The sequence below is a fragment of the Colias eurytheme genome, chromosome 15, assembly GCF_061535395.1.
Source record: "Colias eurytheme isolate Ceu_HAF_F1 chromosome 15, ilColEury1 Martin Lab GWU primary, whole genome shotgun sequence".
Lineage (NCBI taxonomy): Eukaryota > Metazoa > Arthropoda > Insecta > Lepidoptera > Pieridae > Colias > Colias eurytheme.
Genome location: NC_142994.1, coordinates 1,372,361 through 1,389,474, shown reverse-complemented (window position 1 = coordinate 1,389,474; position 17,114 = coordinate 1,372,361). Strand labels below are relative to the sequence as shown.

The following is a 17,114-nucleotide window of genomic DNA, read 5'->3' as shown; positions in this document are numbered from 1 at the left end:
CCTTTCAGATGTTAACGTGAAATTACGAGTGTATCGTATCTGTACGTTAAATTTTTATACGATCGTAATTTGCATTTTTCCGGCCACGATTGTCTTCACTTTGTGAGTGTTGCTTACTGCAAAAATAACATTTTATATGCGAATTTTTGTGTCGTTTTTTCAGACTTTTATTTGTTACGTACCAAGAGACTTGTGAATATTGAACAAAAATCTTTTCTCAGATGTAGGTACCCAGCTTTTATTTTATCAACACGATCTGGTCAAGTATTATTAAAGTCTAATGCCTTAAAATGGTTTTAGTTTTAAAACATAATACTGGTTTCATTATAAATATTAACCTACTGTTTTATTAGGAAATAATTCTTATTTACCAGAAAATAATATAGTACCTACCTAGTCAGCGCAAATTATGTATATGTACCTTTTCCAGATAGCTAAAAAATATGGTTTTTCCGCATACTTTGAGCCCTAATGATCCCTTTCATTAAAGAAAATAAAACTCAATGGGAGTGTACCCGGACCCCTCAAATAGGTTTCAAATACAAAATACTCCAAAATATAAAAACAAATCACGCTCAAGTTCATTTTGAGTACCTCTACTAAAATCGCTATTTACTTTGAGCCAAGTAACATGTTCAATGTACCACAGAATGCATATTACCGTAAGAATAAAAAATAATGCACGCCGTCGGAGCGCATAGCATCTACGCCGTGCACGGCAGTGAGCACACGTCAAACGTGGAACGGAACGACATCAAGTGTGCGAGCGCCTGGCGCGGTTGATTTCACGTCAAGTGCGGGAAATGGGCGGGAAATCCGATACGCCACAGATTAAATAGCACATTAACGGGTTAGAGTGTATTATAACGTATATTATAATATTAATTGAAATTGTGTTGTGATTTAATTTGTTTTTTTAAGCACGATAGGTATTATAAGTACTTACTTTATCTTATTTTATAGATTTTATGTTCTAAAATGTTACCGCGAGAAATGTGCCTTTGTGGATTCTACCATGTTGCTATTCTGATTCTTCAATGCGAGTTTTTTTTTTTAAGGGTAAGGGCTGACTTGGTAAAAGCTTAACTTTATATACTGTTACAGATTGACATGGTTTGTTATACCTCCAACCCTGCAGAATATTAAGTATGTAGTAATCTTTTTGACGAGTCCAAAAAAGAAGATATTATTTAAGATTATTTCAAGCGTAGAGTGAACAGAAATAAAAAAGGCAAATTAATTCCAAAACACATTTATTAAAAATAAAAGCAGTTTCCCGAACTACGTATGTTAAACATAGATAAAAAATATTAAAATTTTCAACTTATATCCTATATAAATGCGTTAAAATACAATGGAATTATTACAATTATTATTGAAAATATTAAAATTAGTAGATTCTCACAGATTCAAGGAATTAACTTTGGTTTTATATTACATCTACTTAAGAGCTAAGTTAAGTAAAAGAGTTGCCAATTTTAGAGGAGAGATTCATACTGGCAACATTATAGTACTTACATCCAAACGCTTTTCCGTCAATACTAAATACTTCCAAATTTTTTAAATTTTATTAATTTCGACGAGTTCAGTAAGTAATGGTATTACAATGTTAAATATTTAGTATTGCTTTAGAAAACATTCAATTGTAGCCTACCCTTCGCTAATATTAGATATTATGGCTCATTACAATTTCAATTGATTAAAAATAATGTATTGCTAAGTACGAAATAACAAATTACGTAATTTTTTGTTCGAATGTAGAAACCTTAAATGATACAAGGCAATAATTAATGTATAATATAAGGCAATATTAATAATTTCAATTCAAAAATGTCAAAGTCAACAAGGCAATGTATTTACTATACCTTAAGTTTTGACATTTGTTACTTCGATATAACAAGGCTGTGCGTTATATTACGTTCAATAACCATACGGCATTATAAAAAAGCATTAACAATATATATTATTCGACATTTGTATTGCTTACATACATCGTAAATTTGAAGACACGTGTTGAAAAAAAACTAAAAAATTGGCGCCATTCATTTGACAGTTAAAGTTGTCAATGCCAACCACTAGATGGCGCTGTAATAAAAAAAGTGTTAAAACTCGTCGTGTCTCGCGAGCGCTTCACCAAAGTCCGTGGCTTGAGAACCGACAAAGAGGTCGTATTTGTCTAATATTTCCTCTTTGGTTAGTTTCTCGTCAGCGTCCGAATCCGCTTCGAAAACTAAATGCTTCGCTTCAGCTTCCGCGTGATCGAATTCGGGAGGCGCGATCCAGTCTTTTACTTCGTGCTCGTCCATGAAGCCGTCTTTGTTCAAGTCCCTGAATAATTGCAATTTATTAGAAAATTATTCATAGCAATATAAGTTACATTCTCAAAAATCGTTTATAAAAAAATATTGAATGTTTGTAAAGTAGGTTTACGATCGAGATGGTCGTGGACGATTTCTAAGAGTACCCGCGGCCCCGGCTAACTGCGCGGCTCGACGGAACACAGTGGGGTTTTAGTCGGTAAGAATCCGACATAACCCTTGGCTCCATCCCCGGGGGCCGTGGGTATCTTTGGAAGATTTCCCCACTATAAAAAAAAAAAAAGGTTTACGATCGAGATGTTTACGTGATAACGTCTTATTGGTGGCAGCGCTCGAGATGAGACAGGAGATCGGTCCGTCTCTCTCTCGTTATAACTGCGATCGCGCTCGTGAGGTTTTGGTGTGACACAAGTTTCTGAACATGTCACCTGACTAAAACGATTTTAAAAACGTTATCACGTCAAAATATAAATTTTATATGTTTATCACATTTGTAAAGAAACTTTCTAATTTTTTTTCCACAAACAAATACATGAAATTAATTAGAATTTACTTCTTCCTTAATCCTGTACGTACCTATATCCAGTGAACTGTTCGCGCTCTTGTTTCACCCAATCTGGTTCATCATCAACGCTCTCGCCTTCCTCTGGCTTGTACATGTCTCCGATGTACTCTTCAAGAGATACTTTGCCGTCCTGTTGAGAAAATATATGAGAAACCATAATCCATACTAATATTATAAATGCGAAAGTAACTCTGTCTGTCTGTCTGTTACTCAATCACGCCTAAACTACTGAACCAATTTGCATGAATTTTGGTATGGAGATATTTTGATACCCGAGAAAGGACATAGGCTACCTTTTATGGCGAAATAATATGTACCACGGGCGAAGCCGGGGCGGACCTCTAGTATATTATACTTCGAATATGCAATATACATGTAATGTATAAAATCTATACTATAATATTATAAAGCTGAAGAGTTTGTTTGTTTGAACGCGCTAATCTCAGGGACTTCTGGTCAGATTTGAAAAATTCTTTCAGTGTTAGATAGCCCATTTATCGAGGAAGGCTATTAGGCTATATTATTATATCATCACGCTAAGACCAACAGGAGAGGAGCCACGGGGGTGAAACCGCGCGGAGCGGCTAGTATATAATATGTACTTCGAATATGCAATAGTACATATCCATACTTATATAATATTATACATGCGAAAGTAACTCTGTCTGTCTGTCTGTTACTCAATCACGCCTAAACTACTGAACTAATTTGCATGAAATTTGGTATAGAGATATTTTGATACCCGAGAAAGGACATAGGCTACCTTTTATTGCGAAATATGTACCACGGGCGAAGCCGGGGCGGACCTCTAATAATATTATAAATGCGAAAGTGTGTTTATTCGTTTTAATGTGTCATGGCCATGGGTAACTTTTGACAGCGGTTAAACGACTCATACTAATGCGAATTTAACATCAGGGGAATCCGGGGGCAAAGAAAAATATATGAATATTGTTTTCAATAAAAATGATGATGATGATATAGTTCATGAAATTAATAATAATTCCATAATTCCAGGGCCCTGGTGAAAGCGCCCAACGACCAGTCGAGTTTATACGTTCGCTAGCTATGCAGATACTGAGCCATTCTGCGCACGCGCAGCCTGTGGATAGAGAGCATAGCGTACGGGATGTGGGTGGGAATAGGTGGGTGGTTTACTTTAATCAGTCGTAAAAAATAATTTTAGGAAGTTTAGAAAAATGATTTTAACAATAGTAATTACAATTTCTATAAGCTGGAAAATTTCCATAAGGAAGGAAAATTTCTATATGCCAGGAAAATTTCTACACGCCAGGAAAATTTCAATATGCCAGGAAAAATTCTATACCCCAGGAAAATTTCTTTACGTCAGGAAAATTCCATAAGTCGGGAAAATTTCGATAAGTCCGGAAAATTTCTATAAGTCAGGAAAATTTGTATACGTCAAAAAAAATTATATACGCCAGGAAAATTTCTATACGCCAGGAAAATTTCTATATGCCAGGAAAATTTCTATACGCCAGGAAAATTTCTATATGCCAGGTAAATTTCTATACGCCAGGAAAATTTCTTTACGTCAGGAAAAATTCTATAAGTAAGCCAGGAAAATTTCGATACGTGAGGAAAATTTTTATAAGTCAGGAAAAATCCATAAGTCAAGAAAATTTCGATAAGCCAGGAAAATTTATATACGTCTGGAAATTTTCTATATGCCAGGAAAATTTCTATACGTCAGGAAAATTTATATACGTCAGGAAATTTTCTATAAGCCAGGAAAATTTATATACGTCTGGAAAATTTCTATATGCCAGGAAAATTTCTAAAAGCCAGGAAAATTTCTATACGTCAGGGAAAATTCGATGACAACGGAAAATTTAAGACAGGAAAATTTCCTTACGTCAGGAAAAATCCATAAGTCGGGAAAATTTCGATAAGTCCGGAAAATTTCTATAAGTCAGGAAAATTCGTATACGTCAAAAAAAATTATATACGCCAGGAAAATTTCTATACGCCAGGAAAATTTCTATATGCCAGGAAAATTTCTATACGCCAGGAAAATTTCGATAAGCCAGGAAAATTTATATACGTCTGGTCTATACGTCAGGAAAATTTATATACGTCAGGAAATTTTCTATAAGCCAGGAAAATTTATATACGTCTGGAAAATTTCTATATGCCAGGAAAATTTCTATACGTCAGGGAAAATTCCATGACAACGGAAAATTTAAGACAGGAAAATTTCCATAAGCCAGCAAAATTTCTATAAGCCAGCAAAATTTCTATAAGCCAGGAAAATTTATATACGTCAGGAAAATTTCCATACGCCAGGAAAATTTCTATATGCCAGGAAAATTTCTATAAGTCAGGAAAATTTGTATACGTCAAAAAAAATTATATACACCAGGAAAATTTCTATACGCCAGGTAAATTTCTATATGCCAGGAATATTTCTATACGCCAGGAAAATTTCTATATGCCAGGTAAATTTCTATAAGTCAGGAAAAATCCATAAGTCAAGAAAATTTCGATAAGCCAGGAAAATTTATATACGTCTGGAAATTTTCTATATGCCAGGAAAATTTATATACGTCAGGAAAATTTATATACGTCAGGAAATTTTCTATAAGCCAGGAAAATTTATATACGTCTGGAAAATTTCTATATGCCAGGAAAATTTCTAAAAGCCAGGAAAATTTCTATACGTCAGGGAAAATTCGATGACAACGGAAAATTTAAGACAGGAAAATTTCCTTACGTCAGGAAAAATCCGTCGGGAAAATTTCGATAAGTCCGGAAAATTTCTATAAGTCAGGAAAATTCGTATACGTCAAAAAAAATTATATACGCCAGGAAAATTTCTATACGCCAGGAAAATTTCTATATGCCAGGAAAATTTCTATACGCCAGGAAAATTTCGATAAGCCAGGAAAATTTATATACGTCTGGAAATTTTCTATATGCCAGGAAAATTTCTATACGTCAGGAAAATTTATATACGTCAGGAAATTTTCTATAAGCCAGGAAAATTTATATACGTCTGGAAAATTTCTATATGCCAGGAAAATTTCTATACGTCAGGGAAAATTCCATGACAACGGAAAATTTAAGACAGGAAAATTTCCATAAGCCAGCAAAATTTCTATAAGCCAGCAAAAGTTCTATAAGCCAGGAAAATTTATATACGTCAGGAAAATTTCTATACGCCAGGAAAATTTCTATATGCCAGGAAAATTTCTATAAGTCAGGAAAATTTGTATACGTCAAAAAAAATTATATACACCAGGAAAATTTCTATACGCCAGGTAAATTTCTATATGCCAGGAATATTTCTATACGCCAGGAAAATTTCTATATGCCAGGTAAATTTCTATACGCCAGGAAAATTTCTATACGCCAGGAAAATTTCTATACGCCAGGAAAATTTCTATATGCCAGGAAAATTTCTATAAGTCAGGAAAATTTGTATACGTCAAAAAAAATTATATACGCCAGGAAAATTTCTATACGCCAGGAAAATTTCTATATGCCAGGAAAATTTCTATACGCCAGGAAAATTTCTATATGCCAGGTAAATTTCTATACGCCAGGAAAATTTCTCTACGTCAGGAAAAATTCTATAAGCCAGGAAAATTTCTATACGTGAGGAAAATTTTTATAAGTCAGGAAAAATCCATAAGTCAGGAAAATTTCGATAAGCCAGGAAAATTTATATACGTCTGGAAATTTTCTATATGCCAGGAAAATTTCTATACGTCAATAAAAAATAATATTATAAATAAATTATGATATATACGTATTTAAGGCGATAGAAACGATTCAACTATAAATTTATATTTAAACATGGTATGCATAATAAATAACCTTATATTTCTACTACTAATTAATACAACGGTTCCGTGAGATGGGAGAGGATACGGAAGATTGCTCTAAACCGTTGTTAGGCGATTGTGTAGGTAATATTATTACTTATTTAATTAAGTATTTGATTTGATTGTTGTTAATTGTTATATGATGTAGAAACAACTGAACTTAAGGAGAAGATAGACTCCTTAAGTCAAATGTTAACTGATGTGAACCAGAAATACTCTTCTGCCCAAATGCAAATTAACGAGCATATACAAGAGGCAGATTATCTTATTAAGTTGAGCAATGAGAACATGGATCGTTTTGAGTCGCTGACCAATAAATATGTATGTCAGTGTTCAAACAATGACAATGAGCAACCGTCGCCCCATAAGCCTGACTACACAGACATACATAGTGTTAAACCCACTACCACAATTACAACCAGTAATACTAAATACCTTTCAAAGCAGGAAATAATTGTGTTGTCAGATAATATTGGTCAGGGATTTGGCGCTATGCTCAACAACTTAGGGCTTAAAGTTACTAATGTTTGTACGCCTAACAGTTCATTTAAATATATAATCAAATCACTGGATCATTTCAGCTTTAATAAGAATAATATTGTAATTATATTATATGGGGACAGTTTAAATATAAATAATAAGGATATTGATGTAGGATTAAAAAAAATGTTAGATATTAGTAGTAAGACTAAATGTAAATTTATGTTGTGTACCTTGCCATACCTACCTGGTTTAACACAAGAACAAAATAGATTAATTCATAATATGAATTTAAAATTGTATAACCTAACAAATCATCATCGTGATGCATTTATTTACTTTGACATTAACTCATGTATTAAATCTTTTAATTTGACAAAGAATACAGTGTATCTGCCATATAGATATAAGCGTGAACTTGCTATGTTAATAGCATATAATATTAACCAGTCTGGTACATGTTCGGTATCAGACCATCAATCTACTATAATTTTATGTAGTAGTAATTTTATACATCAACCTAGATTAAGTGTAGACAGACAATCTAGCCCTAAGCTAGATTTAAACTAGTATATAAGACAACAGCTAAGCAGTCTTTTTCCATTGTGCATCAAAATATTCAAGGCTTGGCTAGCAAATTGTTAGAAATAGAATTGTTTCTGAATGTTAACAATATTAAAATATTTTGTGTAACAGAACATTGGCTTAAACAATGTCAGTCGTTAGTAAATATTGAAAATTACAAATTAAAAAGTATATACTTTAGGACACAGGCTATTCACGGAGGTTCTGTTATTTTTGTACATGATAGTGTAAAATGTAAAGAACGAACTGACATTGTTAGTCTTTCTGTAGAACGGACCATTGAACTGTCCTGTGTGGAGCTGGAGCGTTATATTATTGTTTGCGTTTATAGACCCCCTTCCAGTGACTATAATATGTTTGAGACAGTCATGGAAGAAATATTAAAGCGTCTAAGCAGGAGTAAAAAAAAAGTTATAGTATGTGGTGATTTTAATATTGATTTACTTTTACAAACACAAACGGCTACACGAATTGTTAATTTGTTTCAGTCATTTAATCTATATAAACTTTTTAACGAACCCACACGAATTACACCTACTTCTGCAACTTGTATTGATAATATATACTGTGACTGCATCTGTTTAGAGAAAAATATTCTCAATACATTGACTTCGGATCACTGTGGCCAGAAAGTAGTTTTTGAATGGGATTGCATACCTACATTTAAAAGGATTAATGTTAGGCCTATAACTAAAAAAGGCATTAATAAATTTAGGAATAATATTAATAAAAACCTGCCCGTACTAAATGATCAATCCTATCCTAACAGTCCTTGTGAAATGTTTAAAAATCTTTTTAATTTAGTACATAAAGAATTTGAAAAAATATTTAAAGTTAAATCTTTAAATATTACCAAGGATTTACCATTTAGTAAATGGGCGACAGCTAGTATACATAGGTGCAGGAACATTCTTTATGAATTATATGGTATGAAGCAATATAATAAAGACCCATCTTTTCTTAGTTATGTTAGAAATTACTCAAAAAATTTTAAAAAAGTTTGTTTCACTGCAAAGCGTTTGTATATCAAAGAAAAAATACGCGACTCTGATAATAAAGTTAAAACAGTTTGGTCAATTATTAATGGTGAAATGGGTAAAAGCAAATCAAGTAATACCATAAAACTTGTAAATAATGACAGGGTTATTGACAAAAGTGCTGATGTTGCGCTTGCTTTTGAAGAATTCTTCAGTAGTGTCCCTGCTACTATTACTAATAGTTTAAATTCGTCTTCAGCACTTGCAGAGACCTTTTTGAGGGACCATGTTGCGGAGTGCAGTACATTATTTGAATTACGACACGTAACTGCTAATGATATTGTTACTGCCTTTAAGACGCTTAATCTTAAAAATACTTGTGATCTTTGGGGAATGTCCGTAAATTTAGTTAATAATATAATAGAAAATATTGCGAAAAATTTAGCTTCCATATTTAATAAGTGTTGTGACTATGGTACATTTCCTAATTTACTAAAGCTTAGTAAAGTTATACCTTTATTTAAGAAGGGCGATCAAGAAGACTGTAACAATTATAGACCTATCTCTATTTTACCAACATTAAGTAAGGTATTCGAGAAGTTAATATTAAACCAATTGAGTAGTCATTTTGCATCTAATAATTTACTGCACACCAAACAGTTTGGTTTCACAAAGGGACGCTCAACCACAGATGCTGGAGTTGCACTTCTAACACATATATATAAGGCATGGGAAAACTCAAAAAATACTCTAGGGATATTTTGTGACCTCTCCAAGGCATTTGACTGCGTTGAACATTGTACTTTGTTACGTAAACTTAATCACTATGGAATTAAAGGAAAAGCCCAGAACCTCATAGCGTCATACCTGCATGATAGGATACAGACTGTAGTTGTTAATGGAGAACGTTCTAGCGGTGCGTCAATAAACATTGGTGTTCCACAGGGGTCAATTTTAGGTCCCTTCTTGTTCTTGGTATATATCAATGATCTTCCCTATTATTTGCAGGATAGGTGTGAAATAGTTCTGTTTGCAGATGATACCTCATTAATTTTTAATGTGGATAGGCATGACCCTAATGTTGACGAAGTGAACAGTGCTCTTTTACACATATCTGAATGGTTTACTGCCAATAATTTATTATTAAATGCCAAAAAAACCACTTGTGTTGAATTTTTACTTCCTAATGTAAAAAAGTTGAACAGAGATATTACCTTGAACGGGGAGGTATTGCATCCTACTGAGTCTACTGTATTTCTAGGGTTAACATTGGACGAGAAACTACAGTGAGGAGCCCATGTCAACACCGCTGCAGGTAAGCTCAGTTCTGCTGCATATGCAGTCCGAAAAATAAGGCATCTCACCGATGAAGATACGGCTAGATTGGTTTATTTCAGCTACTTTCATAGCATTATGTCCTATGGAATTCTACTGTGGGGCAGGGCTGCAGATATAGAAACTATATTTATCTTACAGAAAAGAGCCATTCGCTCTATATATAATTTACGTGCTCGGGACTCACTAAGAGATCATTTTAAGAATACTGGTATCCTTACTGTACCATCACAGTATATATTTAATAATATTTTGCATGTACACAAAAGCTCTGACTTACACACAAGAGTAGGAGATAGACACGATTATGGCACAGGGAACAAGAATAGAATTGAAATGCCATTTTTCCGATTAGCTAAAGTTAAAAATTCATTTATGGGTCAAGGTATACGCTTATACAATAGAATTCCTCACAATATTAAAGAGTTTAGTAGTTCTAAATTTAAAACTTACATAAAAAATGTACTAGTTCAGAGAGCGTACTACAGTATTCAGGAATATATGGACGATAAAGACCCATGGAGGGTTGTCGCGTAAAAACCACAGGACAGTTCTTTGGCATATTATGTAGTTAGGTAGATATAAGTTACATATTATGTAAATTTATTGACATTATTTAAAAGAGCAACTATGGAGTTTCTTGCCGATTCTTCTCCATAGATACTGCTTTCCGAATCGGTGGTAAATGTTAAAAATACTATGTAATGACGATTCGAAAGTGCTACTAAATAGTAGTCTAATTGAATAAATGAATGTTTGAGTTTGAGTTTGAGTTTGATAAATAAATTAAAAAATTTAATCAGAGAGATAATGTAAAAAGCAATTTTAATCCCACTAATATTATAAATGCGAAAGTTTGTGAGGATGTGTGTGTGTGTTTGTTACTCTTTCACGCAAATACTACTGAATTCGATTACAATGAAATTTAGCACACATATAGAAGGTAACTTGGATTAACACATAGGGTAGGTTTTATCCCGGAAATCCCACGGGAACGGGAACTATGCGGGTTTTCCTTTGAAAACGCGGGCGAAGCCGCGGGTGGAAATCTAGTATAAATATTATACTTCGAATATGCAATAGTACATATAATGTATAAAATATAATATAGCTGAAAAAGTGGACTGTGACTAAAACAATAATTATAGTCGTATTTTTAGACGAAGTCAGCTGACAGCAGCTAATGTCGCTTTTTAAAATAATGTTGCCATATTTAAAGTAATAGTGATGTGTATTTTATTATTACGCGTTTATTATATTTTTAGAAATAAATAAGGAAAGGAAAATAGGTTATTAAAAATTCATATACAAGACGTCATAATCATAATTTACACAAAATTTAAAATTTTTATCACAATAGCATATAATGGGGAATATTCATGTTTTTCTTTTTTGTCTTAAATTAATAGTTTACTATTTTATAACGTAGAAAAAAATATTAATGGGCTTCAAAATACTCTAGATATTTTTAAAAATGAAATTTAAAACTTACAAAAAAATTTAAGCAGTTCAAACGCTGCCATTTTGCGCGCGCTTTGCGTGACGTCACATGACACGTCCAGTTGGTGTTTACCTTAGTGTTTACTGTGGAGTAATGGATACAATGTCGTATCAGATGACGTCACATTTCGTTCGACCAGTTGAGGCGCGTTTTGGAAGTTTGAATTTCGCTCCCTTATTTTGCACTTTTTGAATATTATTTTAGGGGTTTAAATGATAAGTAAATAAAAAAAAATACTTTTCATTATAATATTACGATGATAAGTATTCGAGAAAAAAATATTTTAGGCCATTTCAAATTGTATGCATATTCCTATTGTTTGTCTAAACTGCTGAATCTACAAATGAAACCACAGAACACAACTAGCACATTAAATAATTAAAAATTACCTTATCCTTGTCAATATCCTCCAGAGTTTCGAGCACAACAACATCTCTCATACCAGTGTGGTCTTCCGGGTGAAGGAACGATGCGAATTCTGTTCTGTTTAGCGCGTCATCTTGATCGGCGTCTGTAAATAGGAAAATATTTGTAAAACTAATGAATGTTTTGAAATATTTTAATCTACTACATAAAAATAAGTCGGGTTTTCCTTCCTGACGCTATAGCTCCAGAACGCACGAACCGATTTCCACGGTTTTGCATTCGTTGGAAAGGTCTCGGGCTCCGTGAGGTTTATAGCAAAGAAAAGGTGTCTCTGGTGGCGAAACGGAGTTCGCCCGGTTTGCTAGTTATATATGAAATTTTAATATAAAAAAATGTATTGTTGTAATAAATGGTAGTTTCTATATTTTTGAGAACTTTAAAAAAAACCAATGTGAAAATTGATGAATTTATATATTTTGATTTACAAAAACTTATTATTATGACTAGTGGTCCGCCCCGGCTTCGCCCGTGGTACCTACATGTTTAAACTATCCTATCTCTCAAGTTGGATCGAACTGCACATGGTGTGCGAATTTTATTATAATCGGTTAAGTAGTTTAAGAGTCCATTGAGGACAAACATTGTGACACGAGATTTATATATATTAAGATATGAAATTTTAATATAAAAAATGTATTGTTGTAATAAATGGTAATTTCTATATTTATTTTTGAGAACTGAGAGAAAACTAATGTGAATATTGATGAATATATATATTTTGATTCACAAAAACCAATATATTTTTTACTATGCACATGAAAATTATTTCCATGTAAGCACAATTACGGGTTCCTACTACATCGCTGACACGGGTCGCACGGGAACGTAAATCGCTGATTCTAACGCATTCCTTTAGTGCAACGTAATTCATTACATTTATTACAATTTTACTCATATTTCGTAATCACTTTATCTATCAATTCTTAATGGAAATCCATACTAATATTATACAGCTGAAGAGTTTGTTTGTTTGAACGCGCTAATCTCGGGAACTACTGGTCCGATTTAAAAAATTCTTTCGGTGATAGAAAGCTCATTTATCGAGGAAGGTTATAGGCTATTATATCATTACGCTACGACCAACAGGAGTTGAGCCACGGGGCCGAAACCGCGCGGAGCAGCTAGTAAAATATAGTTATTAAAGTAATCACTTCATAGTATAAAACCAAGTCGCTTTCTCTGTCCCTATGTCCATATGTATGTTTAAATATTTAAAACAACGCAAAGAATTTTGATGCGGTTTTTTTTAAATAGATACAAGTGATTCAAGAGGAAGGTTTTAGTATATAATTACATTTTAGACAAAGCGGGCGAAGCCGCGGGCGGAATGCTAGTCATAAATAAATTCGATTCGTTTTATTGGCCTCGATCTGTATGAAACATAATTTTTAAATATTTTCCATATCGATATTTTTATACATACATAGATATGAATTATTACGATTATTATGATTAACTAGTGGTCCGCCCCGGCTTCGCCCGTGGTACATATTTAGTATCCTATGTCCTTCTCCTGGCTTCTAAACTACCTCCCTGCCAATTTTCAGCTAAATCGGTTCAGCCGTTCTTGAGTTATAAGTGGAGTAACTAACACGACTTTCTTTTATATATATAGATAGATAACCAAATGAATATAAATATTATAAGACAAAAAATTAAAAAATATCTCACCAGCATAATGCCATCTTCTGCGATCCCTTTTCAACAGGTTGCTGTATGTAAAACCTTCGGTGTTAGCTTTCAATTCATTTGGACTCATTTCATCCATGAATCCATACACATTTTTCCTGTATGCCTGAAAGAGATTTAATCTATTATTGTAAGTCTATTTTAACTAATATGTGAAAAGAACAAAAACGAATGGGTTTCGAAACTGCGTCACCTATAGGCTTAAAGTTGAAATCTTTATATTATTTATGCTTTCATACAATTTTTTTAACATTTTATCTCATAAATATATCTATCTGAATATATATTAATCTATTAATATCATAATTATTAATCTTGCAACTTTCTGAACCAGATTATTAGACTACCAATAATAAACAATGCCCATTTAAACTAAACGAGTGTAAGATTACATTAAAATAAATTTAAATTATTCAAAAGTAGAAAGAATTTGTAATCAAGAACACAAAAAAAGTTTGTATTCAAAAACAAAAAACCACTAAAACGAACCTCCCAAGTAACAACATCAGTGTTCTCCGGATTATGCTGTTTCCAATGACGTTCGACATCTTCCTCTATATACCTTTTCTGCGTGTATCTAATCCAGTCCTTCAACTCTACCGGCGTCACGTAACCATCTTTGTCAGAGTCGATTTTGTCAACGATCATTCTAGAACATTCCGGAGATAATGAGGTCAGTGAACTTTGATAAGATTCCGCGGCAGAGTGAATTTGAGTGTTTTAGATGATTAATGGCTAGATGCAAATTGCTTACAGTTTGGATTCATACAGAGAACAATGCTCTATTGAAGAAACATTTGGATTTACAAAGTATTCTTATGATTTTGGAATCATAACATTGGATTTTTGACTAGATGACTAATTGCGGACTTCATTTATTTTCTAAATTATTTTGTATTGGTCAATATAAATTTAAATTCATTTATAAAATTTTTATACTCCCAAATATACTAATCATCTTTCCATAAAGATTTGAAAATAAACAGTATTCAAATGAAAAATTACCATAAGCTAAGCTTCTTCTGTGTCATTTTATCTTACAAACTACATACTTGGTGAAATCTTTACAATGCAACAACAGAGTTTCTCCCACATATTGTATATCTATTTTTAGCTCAAATCTTACAGAGCCGAACATTTGAATAACCCACATTACTATATTATCTTAGTAGTTATCACTTAAGTAAACAAAAGTTAATCATACCGGCAGAAAAAACGTTACAATTTTTTATAGAAAATTTGCCATATTTCTAATAATAATTATAATTATAACTAGAAAACATGGCTTAACCAAGATGACAAAAGGTGAAATACCAAAAAAATATTACCAAATTACCAACATGAGTAAATAAGTATGCAATATTTATTAATGTTTAAAAAAGAAAAACATAAGAGCTTTTACCATAAAAACTTAAACATTACAAATAGTTCACCATATTCATATCTAACGCACATAAAAATACAATCAAAATGAGGACGTAATTATTTTAATCAATAATAGAAGAATTAGAATAATATTATTAAAATAAACTCACCCTAATCTTCTTTTACTCTCTTCAGGAGGTAGCTGATCAAACGTCTTTGCCTGATCCTCACCAAGGAAGGCATCATGGTCAAACTGCTTATTGTGATGCTCGTTCCTATAATGCTCTGCGTCAGAGAGGTGGTCCATCATCCTCTTTGTGTCCTCTGGATTTGGGACTCCGGCAAATACTGCCGTTATGGCCAGTGATATGTATAGTGTTGTCAGCATTGTGACTGCAAGAGAAATAATTTTTTGAAGATCCTATCAGAAGTTTATTATTTAATAGTTTGGCAGTCCAATAGCAAATTGCAAAGATAGAATAATTTTACAGGGTAATTTAGTGTGATTTAACCCATTGACCACCGAGCGGCCTGATCGGGCCGAGACACAATAGATTTTCTATTGTGTCTGTGATTCGAGGACTGACGGATTAAGTGAGAAAAGAAGAAAAGATCATGATTATTTGTTTGAAGTAAATTTATTAAATTCAAACTATTTCATTTATGATAACAGTAACTGCAAATATGACTAACATGTACTCTATTACTTTTAAGAAATAAATTAACATAGCCTACCCTTTTATTACCTAGTTTATCTACTTGTAATTTTGCTACTTTTATGTTTTGACCTACATTCCATGTAAGTTTATAAGTACACCCCAGATTTCCTAAAGGACACTATAATATTGTAACAATGATGTTGATTAATCAAAAAATGAACATGAATTATTATATTAAATTTTTGTGGTCTAATCTAGGAAACTATAAAGCAACGATAACTTTTAAATGCCGGTATGGATGTACATCGACATACAATTAAAAGCTCATGATATCATTGCGATAATAATATGCGATAAAACAATTACTTACATTCTTGTACTGACCTTTAAACTACACAAAAACTAAAGACACAGTTAAAAATACGAACCTGCGTTGGTGGAATTGGCCACGTCAACAAAGTACACGTAAACTTCCTAGTTACCAGTTTGTTCCCTATTCCCGTTCAAATACTCCCAACTTCAAATAATAGGCGTACGCTCTATGTACCGGCAACAGTTCAATCGCGAGATGAATTTGATACAAAACGTCATAATTTATGTCAATCTGTGCAGGATGCAGCATCCAGTATTGCTAGCTAATATGTCATGAATTCCCTCTTTTTTGTCATCTATCACAAAATTCACACAAGAATAATTATTTCGCCATCACAATTAAAATTTTAACCCAGATATTTCAGTGGAAACATAATTTATTATCCTCTCTGTGTTCAATCTTGCTAATAGTTGCAACTTGCAAGATAATTTTGTTCTACAGACACTGCAGTGAAAACAAAGTGCGGAAAGTTGGTTAAAATCACAGGTTAAAATCAAAACCTCCAACCTAATGAGGTTTCATCCTCAATCATCCCTAATCAGGCATATTTTCGAAACATACTAATTACATATTACTATAATTATTCAATAGATATACAAATTTATCCATCTATATAAAAATGTTTTATAGGGGGTAATACACAGAAAGGGGTAGCATTTGCTTGAAAGAGTTAGCATTCGTTGTTTTTAAATTTTATCTTAGGGATATTCGAGAGCTTGATTTTTCTCAAAATAACGAACGTATTGGTGTTATTTTTATCGAGACAAAACTAAAAGAACGAACGCGCAAGGCGAACAGCGAGTTAACTGTTTACACGTGGATGTTCGTTTTTCGCCTCACTGGTCACCTCACTTTTCCCGCGAGTAGAGTGTGGAAATGCTCCAAAACTTCAAAAGATTGAGCTTAAGATTTAAAATTCCCAACGAAATATTTTTACCTATTAAAAAGATTTTTACAAAAGCAACTACAAAACCTTATTATTGGGTACCAAAA

The 17,114-nt window shown here is 32.8% G+C and overlaps 1 protein-coding gene across 3 annotated transcripts; it reads right to left on the bottom strand.

The window, feature by feature from the left end:
• Positions 1 to 1,236: 1,236 nt before the first annotated feature.
• scf (Calumenin B scf) lies at positions 1,237 to 16,365 on the bottom strand. Of its 3 annotated transcripts, none has more exons than XM_090110280.1 (7): positions 16,119 to 16,365; positions 15,260 to 15,482; positions 14,214 to 14,373; positions 13,707 to 13,830; positions 11,999 to 12,120; positions 2,895 to 3,013; positions 1,237 to 2,328 (listed from the first exon to the last, which is right to left on the bottom strand). In XM_090110280.1, the coding sequence occupies exons 2-7, from the start codon at positions 15,475 to 15,477 to the stop codon at positions 2,103 to 2,105; spliced, it is 969 nt and encodes a 322-aa protein (XP_089966406.1). In that variant the 5' UTR covers positions 15,478 to 15,482; positions 16,119 to 16,365; the 3' UTR covers positions 1,237 to 2,102. The 3 variants fall into 3 exon arrangements, with proteins under 3 accessions (XP_089966406.1, XP_089966407.1, XP_089966405.1); XM_090110281.1 differs by having other exon boundaries at positions 16,133 to 16,365; XM_090110279.1 differs by having other exon boundaries at positions 16,177 to 16,363.
• Positions 16,366 to 17,114: the final 749 nt, after the last annotated feature.